The sequence below is a fragment of the Oryctolagus cuniculus genome, chromosome 6 (assembly GCF_051225735.1).
Source record: "Oryctolagus cuniculus isolate XC-2025 breed Fujian yellow rabbit chromosome 6, ASM5122573v1, whole genome shotgun sequence".
NCBI classification, from domain to species: Eukaryota; Metazoa; Chordata; class Mammalia; order Lagomorpha; family Leporidae; genus Oryctolagus; species Oryctolagus cuniculus.
The window spans coordinates 31737199-31751502 of record NC_142872.1 but is presented as its reverse complement, the minus strand read 5'-3'; the positions used below and the strand labels follow the sequence as shown (position 1 = coordinate 31751502).

The 14304-nt window shown below is 47.8% G+C and overlaps 1 protein-coding gene across 16 annotated transcripts in view; it reads right to left on the bottom strand.

The window, feature by feature from the left end:
• ARHGAP26 (Rho GTPase activating protein 26) overlaps positions 1–14304 on the bottom strand; it is a 448382-nt gene that overhangs the window by 213791 nt on the left and 220287 nt on the right. For 2 of the 16 annotated variants that reach the window (XM_089336017.1, XM_089336019.1), the window contains exon 1: positions 3240–6645. The exons of the other annotated variants lie outside the window; for them this stretch is intronic. In XM_089336017.1, the coding sequence (XP_089192143.1) occupies positions 3240–3443 (204 nt within the window). In that variant the 5' untranslated portion in view covers positions 3444–6645. Of the gene's footprint in view, positions 1–3239; positions 6646–14304 lie in introns of those variants that run through there. 16 annotated transcript variants of the gene reach the window in all.

Sequence of the window (14304 nt, the reverse complement as noted above, 5' to 3'; positions counted from 1 at the left end):
GGAGAGAACCAGTGGATGAAAGCTCTCTTTCAAGTAGGAGGAAAATAAATAGATGGAGAAACCAATTAATGGGGGAGATGCTTATTCTGAGTATCAAGTAAGTGTGCAGAAGAGAAATATACTGAAACACAATGCAAGTGCAAGCACTATGGGCTACTCTACTGGGAAGAGAACATCCCATTCACAGAACGCACAGGGCAGGCAAAAATCTGGGGAGAGGGGAGCACACGGGCTGTGCTCATTTCTACCTGTAACGGAGGGAACATGGGTGCACGGTTGCTGGTTCTCTCTCAGCAATCTGTCTATCGTCTGTTCAACCGAGGAACCTGAACTAGAGCATGGTTTTCAAGCTGAGCTCTGCTATGAGAGGGAAAGGGCTGGGGAGGGAAGCTAAGACTCCAGGTAGCCAAATGCCCCCTTTCTTTGTTTCCAGCACTTTTATGTATGTGGCTCTCAACCACGGGATAGCGGCTCTGTAAAGTTGGAAGACTTCCAGTATTTTCCAAAGTTAGATGCAACTCATTTGCTTATTTGCTCTTGCACTTAACAAATATTTACTGACTGCCTATGATGGCCAGGCCATATTTTAGGTGCAAGGGATACAGATGAAGAAGACAGCTTTGAGCTCTACTTTCCATTCATGGAGAAAATAGAGACACAGATGCACAAACATGATCAGTTCAAATGCAAAAAGAGAGACAACAGACAACAGGACAGTGTGGATCTGAGGTGTGGGGAAAAGCTCTGAACAGGCGACATTTGCACGAGATCAGAATGATGAGAGGATCTCCTTGGCAAGACAGAGGGACACAGCGAATTTGAGTCCCTGACATAGGAAAAAGCCTGGCCTTCGGGAAGCAGGAGGGGCAGCGTGGTCAGCAATGGGAGGCAGCAGATGAGGACGGGCAGAGGGACTGCAGGGCTCTGTGATCTGTGAGTGGGATCCGAGTGACAGCAAGGAGCAGCCCTTTGCCGCTTTGGGAAGCTGGCTAAGGGAAGTTTTGGGAAGGGATACTATTATGGTAAGTACTTTTTCCATCCATCTCCAATCAATGCACTTCTCCCATTAAATTCAAACATTCACGACGATTTTTTATTTGAAAGGTAGAGATAGACAGACAGGGACTGATCTTCCAACCATTAATTCGCTCCCCAAATGTACACAACAACTGGGGCTGGACCAGGCCAGGCCACTGACAGGAACCAAGAACCAGGAAATCAATCCAGGTCTCCCATGGGGGTGGCAGGGACCCAAACACTTGAGACACCATCAGCTGCCTCCCAGGGTGCACATTTTCCGGAAGCTGGAATCGGGAGTGGAGCTGAGACTAAAGCCAGGCATTCTGTTATGAGATGCACATGCCTCACGTGTGCCTGCCCCTGCAGTCAAACATTCCATCCGAGAGAAACTGGCTCCTCTTTGCAGATGGCAGAAACCCAGAAGGAAGAGCAAAACGCAGGGCTTCCAGTCCTCCTTAATCAGGAGGTGAGTTTATGCCAAACTACTTTCCTTCAAGGTTCCCTGGGTCTCAGGAGACCCCTGCCGGGAACACCCAAACATTCCCCAACTGCAGAGCAGCGATCAACAAGCCCACGGACCAGGAACACGTGGTGCCCGATCCTCCGAGGCCTGGCCATCTATCTCTGTCTGGTTTGGGTAAATGAGCCCTGGAGAATGAGTTTTTAAATGAGGCTAACAAACCGTGTGTGCCAGCACTGCCTGATTACACAGCCTATCAGGATGGTCCCGGGTAGGGCAGCAGCCTCGGTACTGCAGAGGCCAGATAACGGCGAGGGAACAGCACAGGTGGGTGAGTTTGCATACTGAGTGCCACACCTGACATCTAACCCTTGCAGGCAACATACAGATTGGTCTAGTGGCGTGTCCACTTACAGATACAGGTGTGAGACCGTAGAGTTTACCCAAGGGTTCGGACTGCTGATGGTGTGTTACTCTTCTGTGCCTCCAGAGCGAAGTTCTGATCCTGCTTTGCCTTCCCCTGCCATGGCCACCACACACGGTTACCAGCTGCTCCACTGTGATGCTCCTGAGACCTTCTACACTGGCCAAGGGCACACAAATCACTCTCTAGAAGTGGTCAGCCTGCTCTGAGAGCTACTTCCACTCCCAGGTGCCCAGAGCTGCAGACCGAGGCCAGGGAGAGGAGCAGTGTGCTGAAATAGTGTGGCTTTGTCTTACAACTGGCAGAGTAAGTCAGGCTCCTCCACTTCCAGGTGGGCCTCGCCAGAGTCTCTGTCTTAATGGCAGGAACCCAACTGCCCAGTATCAACTCAAGGGGCCAGAGCCTCTCAACAATGCCTAACCAGGGCTCCTAAAGAGACTGAAACAGTTGTTTTTCTCACCAAAATAACTTGAAGTCCATCTTTCCTGGGCTGGCTTTGGGAGGCAATGGGTGAAGCCACTGTGACACTGGCATCCCATATTGGAGTGTCAGTACAAGTGTGCTAGTGCTAGCATACCTGCTACACTTCTGACCAAGGTCCTTGCTAATGTGCCTGGGAAGGCAGAGGAGAATGGCCCAAGTGCTTGGCCCCCAGATGCAGTTCCTGACTCTTGGCTTCAGCCTGGCCCAGCTGTTGCAACCATTTACAGAGTGAACCAAACAGATGGAAGGTATTCTCATCTTTCTCTCCCCCCACCCCTGCCTGCCTCCCTCCCTCTCCCTCCCTCCCTCCCTCCCTCTCTCTCTCTCTCTCCCCCTCCCTCCAACATTCCACTTTTCAAATAAATCAATATTTTTTTTAAGTGTATCTGTCGTGCTTAGCTAAGACCTGGCCACATGAAAGCCTCTCAGGCATCTAGCTTTTTATATTTGGAGGTAGCTATGCTCCAGTGGCTGCTGAATATTGAACACGGAGATTTGTTAAATGTCCACACCAGTGAATACTCAATTACATGCTTCTAGAAAACAGAGATTACGTGTGTTTATCTTATCAGTGTCCATCTGTGGGACATTAAAGAATAACCATGCAGTAATAATAATTTATTAATAATGATGAAAAAGCCCTGCTATCTGTCAAGACCCCCTGCCAAGCATTCTATAGACATTGTCTTGTTCGGTCCTCAGCCCACCTAAGTATTCCCATCATACAGGCAGTAAAACCAAGGCATTACACAAGCTGGGCCACTTGCCCAAGGTTAGACAGCTGGAAACAGTTTGAGGCCAGACAGCAACTCCCACATTCTACCTTCAGAGCCCAAACTCTTAACCACTAACCACGATAACGAAGACACTGTGATGACGATGACGATAGAGGTGACGAGGTGCTGTGGGCAGCAAGGGCAGGTGAGTCACGGAAGACCGAGCTTGCCCTGAGTCAGAGAGAAAATGAAACTGGGAACGGCCTTCTGACGGCTGCCTGCAGCGGCTGCCACTAACCCATGTAAGCAGCTGGCACCTAGCGCAGAAGTAACACTCCATATTCTCTGAACCGCAGGGCTAGAGCCTGAAGATAAACACTGGGACAGGAAAGTAGGTCTTTAATACAAATCACAGGACACCGCAATTCTCTGAGTCCTTACCCAGAAGCTACAACGCGAGTACAATTTAATAAATCAAAGGAGAGTGAGGAAAGCCTTCATACGCTTCCTCTGCGCTAAGATGTGATTTTGCAATAAATTCTGCTCACCGCCGAGCCAAGTCAATCCCTGTGTCCCTAGAGAATGGGGAGAGAATAGAGTCACTAGGATTCCCGGAATGCTTCTACGAGTAACCTTCAGTACCATTATCCTGGCTGTACTGAGAAACCACAGACACGCTTTCTTCTTCTTACCATTGTTAAAGACATAAGCAAATCACTAATGAGACAAAACCGTCTAACTCTCCTCTCACACACAGCTGCATGAGCATGGGGCCACACCCTGCTTGGGATGAGAATGTGCACAAACGAAGGTGTTACCCATACAAGTTCACAGGCAAGCAGATTTACAACTCTGCTCCCCCCGGGACTGTATTGTCTTCACCAAATGCATCTGTGATTCCCCAGGGTCACTTGCCTGGGCTATCTGAACCCGCACCACAGGGCTGCTGGCCTGACCGACCGACAGGGAGACGCACCCGACAGGGCCACAGGGCAGCATCTTGAAGCACTGCACAGTCTGCTTCTACACTTGCATACACAATCACGTCCCAGCTCTCTGTGCATTCACCATTGCTAAAACTTGTCTTTGTTTCTTCCTTCGGTTGGTTTATTAATTGTTTTCCCTGTAAGTGGTGACAGATGTGTAGTACATGCCTGCTTGGGGTTTATGTTCAGTTTTACTATGTGTTGGCTATACATATTTATCAATTAACATCCACAGATTTCCATTTCTTGCTATTTCTAAAAGGGGGACTTCTAAAATGGGGATTTTAACACTCCCTGCCTCTTGCAGTTGTGAAAATTAAGTGGAATAATAATAATGAAATATTTAGCAGAGAATGCAAATTCTGTGGCCTACACAGAGCATTCTATACAGATAAAGTTCTGTATCTTCATCACCACCATACTCTTCTTTCCGTCTCGTCACACCTTTCATTTAAAGAACAAAACGGCCAACCTCTCCTGTTGATGGAAATGAGATAAATGGCTAATGTTGGGGATGCAGTCTGAGGAAGCCAGGACACAGGTCTCACTGGTGCTGTGATACAGCAACTGAAATTCAGGCATGAAGGGAAGGAAGAGGAGACAATCTAAGGTCAACTTTCAGAACAATGGCTTTTTAACAGCAAGCAAAAGTAAAAATAACTGCCCACCGCCAATCAACCACATTTTCATGCGCCATGAACTATACTAAAGTCTGTAAGAATCATTCTATTCCATCTTCAAGCCTTGCAGTACTACCACTGCCTCTGCTTCCTGGAGTCCAGCAAGTTTATTAACAAAGGTTACACTGCTAGCAAGTGATGGAGCTGGGGTTTGAACCAGGTGGAGCTCCCTCGAGCCTGTACTCAACCACAGTTTCATACGACTTCCCCACCCAGTCCTACTTTCCAGAGGAAAAATAGCCTGGCATGTAACAAAGAAACTCAAGACAAGCTAAGTCAAAGAAACTCAAGACAAACTGAGCAGTAATTAAAATGGCAACAATGTAATCATTGTGTAAGAACAAAATTTCCACCCAATTTAAACACAACAGTGATTCTACAAACTTCCAATTAATACATGATATGGCAGTAATTGAAAACCACAACCAGCTTGAGACACTTGAAAACGCCCCAAAAACATCCTTCCTAAAAACTCTGAGCACACAGAGAACTAGCCAGGGCTGCCCAGACCATACGGCAGACTGCACAGCAGAGCGCCACATCGGAACACTGGGCAAACTTGAGGCTAAGTTTAGGAACTGTTAATAACACCCCTGAGAAGTTGCTAGTAAGACTCCCTTGGTCTATGGAACACCAGGCATAAAATCCAATGATGGACATGAATTTCTGGATGGTGAACACCTCTCTTTTCACTGGCGGGCCAGAGGCCACCCTCAGAAAAGCTTTTGAGAAGCACTTTTAGAATCTCACTGGAGTGGGGCTAAAATCCATTTGAGCGGCGGGGAATAGAGGGGGTGTTATCGCCTACCCGGGGGCCACAGTTTAGGAGCCAGGTGGGGGGCTCCTTCTCCATCTCGCATGTGGCTCTCCTCACCAGACTGGGGGTTGACAGTGCTCAAAAGAGAAAGAGGGCTTTCTCCCTCTGCTGCTCCGGGCATCGCATTTGCTGTCTCGGTAAGGCTCTCTCAAAAGTGAAGCTCTGAGCGGCGGACGTGTGGTGCAGCGGGTTAAGCCTCCACTCTGGACACCTACATCCCACATAGGAGTGCCAGTTAGAGTTCCAACTACTCCACACTTCCAATCCAGTTTCCTGCTCATGTGCCTGGGAGGCAAAAACGATGGGCAAGAGGTGGACCCTGCCACCCACACAGGAGACCCAGATGGAATTCCTAGCTCCTAGCTTTGGCCTGCCCTACCCCAGTCTGTTGTGGACAATTGGAGTGAACCGACAGTTGGAAGACACCTCTCTCTCTCTTTCTCTCTCTCTCTCTTTCTATAACTCTGCCTTTCAAACAATTAAAATAAATCTTCAAAAAAGAAAAATGCCTGAAGCTAATAAAAACACATTTGATGGCACTTGCCAACGACCTATTGCTGAACCAATATCAAGACCTTGCTCTTGTGTGACAGAATTACACATAAAGAGGGTTTGGTAACTGGCATACAGTAAGCCTTTATCCACACTAGCTGGATAAACAGTTTTTGAACAGAAGAAATGAGAGGGAAGTTAAAATTTTAAAAATCCTGGCTGGCGCCGTGGCTCAGTAGACTAATCCTCCGCCTGCGGCGCCGGCACATCGAGTTCTAGTCCCGGTCGGGGCGCCGGATTCTGTCCCGGTTGCCCCTCTTCCACGCCAGCTCTCTGCTGTGGCCAGGGAGTACAGTGGAGGATGGCCCAAGTGCTTGAGCCCTGCACCCCATGGGAGACCAGGAGAAGCACCTGGCTCCTGCCTTCGGATCAGCGCGGTGCGCCGGCCACAGCGCGCCAATCACAGCAGCCACTGGAGGGTGAACCAACGGCAAAGGAAGACCTTTCTCTCTGTCTCTCTCCCTCACTGTCCACTCTGCCTGTCAGAAAAAAAAAAAAAAAAAAAAAAAAAAAAAACCATGCTCGAGCTGAGGAGGCCAAGCACTGGCCAGATAGCAGGCATGCCCGGACGGATCATTTACGTCTCTCTTTTCAACATTTGGAAAATGAATCTTTACCTGACACAGGAACAAAAATATACAATTTAGGCCTCATCAAGAGAAAACACAAAACAGATTTATCTAATCTGGCTTATCACAAGGCTATCAAAATCCCTCCCATCACCATTTACTCTCTGGGATCCACTGTGACATGTTAGCTCTACAACCAGCAAGTGACAATAAATGCACAAACAGCTTGTGAGTCCATGGTACCAAGGGCGAGTTCTGAAATGAGAGCTAAGAAATGGATTCCCATCTCTGTGCCATGTCTCCTCTCCTGTACAGCCACCCGCTGCCTCGGGCGTTCTAATGTAAAGCGTCCAGCAAAATGTAACCAAATGACCAGGCTCTTAAAGTCACAGGGCTACCTTTGGACAGCCCTGGAAGCCTTCCTGCTCAGCCACACAGCAGCAGGTCAGTGCCTGCACAACTGCTGGGCAACATGATGTGACAATGAGGATGGAGAGAAAGCACCTTCCTTTTCAATTAGTTTAAGCACTGCCTGCTGCTTTGGGCCTTCCAGGTACAAAGGGCCCAGTGAGGCTGGACAGAAAAAAATGCTACCGCTACTGCTCATTATCATGAACCTTGCTTTCCTGGGGAGCCACACACTCACCACCACCCTCAGCCCATGTGGTCTGGGTGGGGCCATCCCAAGTCTATCTTCAGGTCTGGCTGTGTGATCCAGACTGTAAATCCCACCGCACACGTGATCTGCCCAGGCCAAGCACAGCCAACAATAATCACTTCTCATACTTTTTACGACGAATGTTGGAAATGAGGCCTCGTCAGAGCGGGATACATTCATGCCTGGAGCTTTTGTGGCCAACTTCTACCACCACACAGGCAAAGCCTGAGTTTAAAAAAAAAAAGAAAGAAAGAAAGAAAGAAAAAGAAAAAATACACTCAGGAAAAAAAAAAAAAAAAAGAGCACAGGTTCGGTTGGAGGGGAGGTGCTGTGAGCCCTCTGAGGGTCTCCCCGCACCCTGTGAGTGAACCAGTAACAGCCTCTTCAATCGGCGTTTTCCTGTTGCTTACAATCAAGAGTTGGGGCAAATTTTAAAAAGCACATAACATTTGAGTGTTAAAGGGAATTCTAGAAAGAAGGAGAAAAAAGGCCAAAAAAGGTAGAAAGGGAAAGAAGTTATATTCTTGCCATCCTTACGTTCTGTCTCACATATCCGATTGGTTCCAAGTTTCTCAGTTCTGTCATGGCTGTTCTCTGGACCCACATCTCAGGCCCATTCTTTTTCTAGTGTCCTAGTCAGGTTTGATTTGCTTTCTCACTGGATTCTGACACGGCTTTCTCTGGAGTCTTTCTGGGTGTGTGTGTGTGTGTGTGTGTGTGTCCCTCTCTGCTCTAATACGTCCTACATATTGCTCCTACAAGAGGTGTTTCCCTAAACCACAGCTTTGGTTGCAAAAAAAGATGCCTTTCAAACATCACAATACTGGTCTTCAAACTCTTGAAGGGCTCTCACTTGGAGGAAGGGGAGCCCCACTACTGGGAAGAGGGATGAAGGTCAGGGTGGAGTCCCAGGAAGGCAGATTCTGGCGGGACACAAATAACCGACAGTGAAGAGCTCTTGGAGGTGCCCAGTAGAGCAGCGAGCTGCCCCGGTGCCACCCTCACACGCGGCAGTCAGCTTGCTCTCATTCAGATGGCAGTCCCGGGCACTCCTGGCTGAGAGCATCCAGTGCTCTGGGGTTTAATGGTTGCTGGCTGTCCTCACCTGCACATGCAGGCCATGGGCACAGTCCACACAGGAGAACAGCACTTGGATGAGGCTGAGTCGGGTGGAGGATACAGACTTGGCCTTGTGTCCAGTTCCACCGCACTGGAGCTCTGTGACCTTAAATGATCATTTCACATTTCTGAGTTTGTTTTTTCATTTTAAAGTAGAGCTAAGTAATAATACTTACTTTATGAGAGTACCAGAATTAAAAATAGTTCTCATAGTGCCTAAAAATGCTCAAAAATCATATTCCTCTATTCCCTACTCCCTGAAGTTTTCTTAACTTGTTAGAGGGCTGCAGACCATGCTAACCTCTTCCTTCCTGGACCTCCCCTGGCTCCTGCAGGCTGATCTACACAGTGCCATACTGCTGAACACAGCGTCTTGCTATTTGCAATCTCTAATGGATCCACCGATACCTTGATAACAAAGTCAGTCGTTCTCTTCTAGGGAAGAACATGGGTATGTATATCTGGCACCTAAGTCAGTGTCAGAGAACTGTTGCTGATTAAAGGATAAGGGGCTCAAGACAGAGGATGCACACTCCCTTTTCACTGTCTTTCTCTGGAGGTCAGAAGCAGGACACATGACCCTGATGAGCCGATTATTCTCACAGCAAGGCTTCCACATTGTCAGTGCCATTGGTGCTCACTGCCCTTCTCTCTGAGCCTTCTCAAGCTAAGCTGACATAACTTCAAGGTGAAAGGCAAAACAGCACCTCATGGAGCAAGTGGGCGGTAGGTGACACCCAAACAATCCAGCCAAGTGGGTAGGCCAAGCCTCTTAACTTGTTTTCAGTCCTGGGGAATGAAGCACAATGTTTCTGGGGCCACTAACACAGAATATCGTGGGTGCTCCCCGTGCCCCTGCCTGGGCTGTGATGTGTCTGTTACATAAACGCTGTTGCCATAGTTATCACTCAGGAAGCTTTGTTGTTTGACCTCAAGAAAAATTCAACCTCAAACCAGGATAAGAGTGCCTCTCTCGACCACAACAGCCCATCAGATGGTAGGATCTGCCAGATTCCTTCACGCGCCAAGAAGGAACTACTGTATTTTGGGTAACAAGCAAGCAACAAGAAAAGGAAACACTGCAAGGTTATGCAACTTCCTTGCATTTCAAATTCAGAAATCCTGAAAACCCCTATAAGCAACTTCCCTAGCTTTCAACCACAATGAGAGCCAGGGCCAAGGTAAACAAAAACTGGATGCAAAAAAGGAATCTAAGTAACATACAAGTCTGAAAAGTATTTCAGGCAACTTGCAAAGGCTGCAGCAGGGCAGGCGCACTGGAGAGCAAATGCAGAGCTGGCAGGAATGCAGGCTGTGGCCGGGTTGCTGTGCGACCGTGAGCATGTCGTCTTGCTCCCAAACTTCCAGGCTTCTCACAGATGCAACATTAAAAGGCGAGTGTGAGCCCATGGGTCCATTAGCACATGTTTCCATGGGTAGAGGGGCCCACCCCATGTCTTTGGAAATGGTTACACAGCCCCTTTGGCCGAAGATGGGTCTTGCTCTTTCGTGCTTTGGAAAACAGCAAATGAGAAATTTCTCAGTGCAAATGTTGTGTCCCGAAGAGGGAGGTCACGAGGTCTCGGGTCCTGCCCAGGAGAGGCCACGGCCCAAGGCTGCTCCTGTCAACTTCCAGTCCCTCCTTCCTCCATAGGATTTCAAGCAGGTGGCACTGGTCATCTGCATTGTAATTGGAGGCCGACTGAAGTAGCATGAATTCAGAGCACTATGGTGACATCATTGAGTTCCAGCAGGGCAATGCTACTGAACACAGGTGCAGGGAAAAGGGACTTCATTTTCCATGGGCAGCTGTGAGTCCAGAACACTGAATTTCTAGATATGATGACTCCAAACTGTGTTTCCTACTCCAAATGGAGAAATACTCCAGAAGCTGGGCCATGTGTGCAGCACAGGGTCCTGAGAATATTCACTCCTGTTCCACTGCTCCGAGTGGGAGTGGGAAGGAACGTCCTAGCTGGGACCACAGAGAGAATCTCCATTTTCTTACAACTCCCGGGGAGCTTCAGAATGGAGTTTGCAAAACAGACCTGTAGATCCAAGAAGTCTTAGAGTTCTACAGAAGCCAAAAGGTTTTGGGTGGGGCCCTTGTTCATCTCTATACAGGGTGAAACAGAGGGGCTAATAAAGATTCCCCAGGATTTCCCCGACAATGATTAGGGAAAGGTGGGGACCACCACGCCCTTGGAGGTGGGCCTTTGCTCTCTGGCCAACCGGTGTGTGTCCACCATTCCTTAGGAACAGTCCCCGCTCTCCAGCTGTGGGTCCCCTGCCCCCTCAACCGCAGTCAGAATTCATTCCCCTTTTGCCTCCAGGTGTAGCCAGATAGGTCAGGCCAACCAGAACAGCACGCTCCCTCCCAATGTCCAACAACACATTTTGCAGATTTTCAACATCCAGGAAAGATGCGAGGAATGACACTCTCATACACTCATCACCCGCATTCAACAGCTGCCCCTCCACCACCCATTCAGTCATCTGATGTTTTGGAGAAATTTTAAAATAAGTAGTAGATATTAGCATGTAGCAATGCAACACTGCAGTACAGATGTCATCTATTAGAATTTGATATTTGTCCATTTTTAAGGTAAAATTTATGGACAATAAAAGGCACAATTCTTAAGTGTGGCCGTGATCAACTGGGAGACGTTCATACACCTGTTTGAGCCAAACCCCTCACAAAGATGGGACACTTGCATCACCTCCCCCAGCTCTCCCAGGCCTTGTCCCCTCTCACCACTCACAATCCCACACACCAGCAAGCGCTGTTCTGTTTCACTTTGCTCCCACCATTAGCGATGCACATTTCTAGATCAACATAGAAACGGAACCACACAGTAAGTTCTCTCTTCAGTGCACCTTGTTTGAGCATACAATTTTCGAGATCCATCCATACTGTGAAATCAACACTCCTGTTCGTTTTTACTTCTGAGTAGTACTCTACCGTTTGATTGTATCACAGTCTGGTTTACCAGTTCTCGGATGCTCACTCTGTTCCCCGTCTTTGGTTACCACAAACAAAGCTTCCCCAAATCTTTTCACACACGTCATTTTGAGAACACAGGCTTACGTTTCTCTGGAATAAACTCCTAGGTTTGGAATTACTGGTTATTAAATAGGAAACTGTCCTTTTTCCCAAATGGCTGGACCTATTACATCTCACCAATAACGTGTTAAGAGTTCAGACTGCTCCTCATCATCAACACCTGATGTTGTCAAATTGTTAATTACTTTCTGGTAGTGTGCAGTCATACTTCATTATGGTGTTATTTCCCTGATGATAAATGATGTTGAACAATTTTTCATGTGCTTATAAAGCATTCTTTAAAAAAATGCATTTTATTTGAAAGGCAGAGTTACAGAGAAAGAGAGCAAGTGAGAGCGAGCGAGCAACAGAGAGAGAGAGAGAGAGAGAGAGAAAATCTTCCTTCCACTGGTTCACTCCCCAAGTGGCTGCAACAGCCAGGGCTGAACCAGGCCAAAGCCAAGAGCTCCATCCAGTTCTCCAGCATGGGTACAGGGACCCAAACACTTGAGCCATCTTTACTGCTTTCCTAGGCGCACTAGCATGGAGCTAGATTCAAAGTGGTACAACCAGATCTCAAATCGGTGTCCATATGGGATGCTGGCGCTGCAGGCAGAGGTTTAACCGGCTATGCCACAGTGCCAGCCTCTACAACCGTTCTTTATGAGGCGCTTCTATTAGTCTTTCACTCTCCTTTTAATTAGGTTGCTCATTACTGAGTTTCATGGTCTCTTTATACATTCTGTATGTGTCTTTTGTCAAATGTATAGTTTTCAAGTATTTCCTGCCCCTCTGTGGGTTGCTAACTGAGCACTACCCATGGGGACCACTTTAAACAGTAAAAACCAACAGGAATTATAAGTGGCACTAAATAAACTGTGCAAAGGACAGTGTCCTGGTGACATCTTGTGTGATGTCAGCCAGGAACACATGCATTGGATGGCCTGAATTTTTCACTAATCTTAGCATGTCCACAAATGATTGTGAGAAGACAAATTTACAAATATGGAATACATGAAAAATAAGCATCGACTCTATATGTATGTGCACATTACATACAAGTACTCATATATGTAACATAGAAACACAAAGAGAGAGACAGAGTTTTTTGGAAAACAGCTCTGTTCATTCACTCCATATTGCCCCTGGCTGGTTTGGGGCTAACAGCAGAGTAATTCCACCAGTCTGTTGTAGATTACATATGTGTTCAACCAACTTTGCAGATGGCAATGCTACCAGTAGACGTATGAGAGCTCCAGAGCCCACTCTTTAAAAATTCCAAGACTCCTTCCTTGAGCCTCTTTACTTATCTCAATCTCTCCACACACAACACTTAGGCATCTCATCCATTCCAACAACTTCAAACACACCTCTCTGCAGAGGGCGCCGCTCCTGCCCCGCCACACCCAGCAGATCTCCATCTCTAACTGCTTGCTAGAATCTCTGAGAACTTCTCTGAACCGCAAACCCAGGGTCCATCCCTCCTGGCACCACCAGAGGCTCTAGAAACAACAGATGGGGTAGTGTCTTGGAGCTTGTGAATAAGCTGCTAAATTGGTCCTTGTTTTGAGCTGGCTGTCAGCAAGGCCACGGCGGGAAGGAAGGGGGAGGGAATCAGGGGAAGGTACCCGCATTCACACAGCAAGTGCCACTTCCTCACTGGGACATCTCCCTGCCCCTAGACCACACGACTAAAATGAGGACAGGGTGGCAGCAGCACATCTGTATGAGTGCTACACACACAGAATAAATGTTCAGGAAGCAGTAGTTACTCATCCCTATCAGCCAGTAACCGGGATCTCAGGTCTTAAAATCCCACCTTTCCCACCCCAAACCTCATCAGGCTGGCAGTCAGCGGATGCTGGCACTGCGGCTGTGTCTGCCCCTTCCCTGACGGTTCCCACGCTCCTCTCGCCGAGGCATCTCCACCCTGATAACCACTCTCGCCTGCTCATCCTTCACATGGTCGCACCTCTGAAATCCCCTCTGCTCAAGGACGCTCACAGCCACACTGCCCCCTTGTAATACAAAGCCTACACTCCCACGTGAACCCTCTGGAGAGCTGCCCCAACAGCTCCTCTCTGAAGGCCACCTGCCCCTCCCCAGATCCACAAGCAGCATCATGAAACAGCTGGCCATGACCTACACCTACCGGACGCTCTGGTATCTGAGAGTCCTCCTTTCCACTTCTTGACAACAAAGTCCTTTTGCGCGTCCTCTACAAAGCTTCCTTCAACTTCCTCAGTCTAAGCTCATTTCTGATTGTATTCACACCTCACATTGATCTCTTCCACTCTGAAGTAATAGGGAGGAAACAGATTTATCCATGTAGATTCCAGAATGTCTTGCACACGGTGCAAGATATTTAATAAATATCTGATATTTAATAAATATCAGATGAATGATATCTAAAATGCTGTCAACGCACAGCCCAGAATCAGGTTACATTTACATTAACATTAAATTAAAAAGCGCCAACCCAATCACCCTGAGTGATTATATCATTGAAAATAAACGAAGAACTTCAAATCTGGGAAGAACAAACCACCATCTGCCGACCATCATTTTAAGCATCAAACTGCTCACTTACACTTGCTCATGACAACACAGTTAAGCATCAGGGCCAGGCACAGAACCCACATTTCCTCATCCCCTGCTCTGTGTCAGCCATGGAAATGCACGGTGCCTTCAAGCATAGCAGCTCGTTAGACAGATTCAGCTGTAATAGTGGCCAACTTTTACACACTCCACGCATTTCAAAGAATCACTACTAAAAC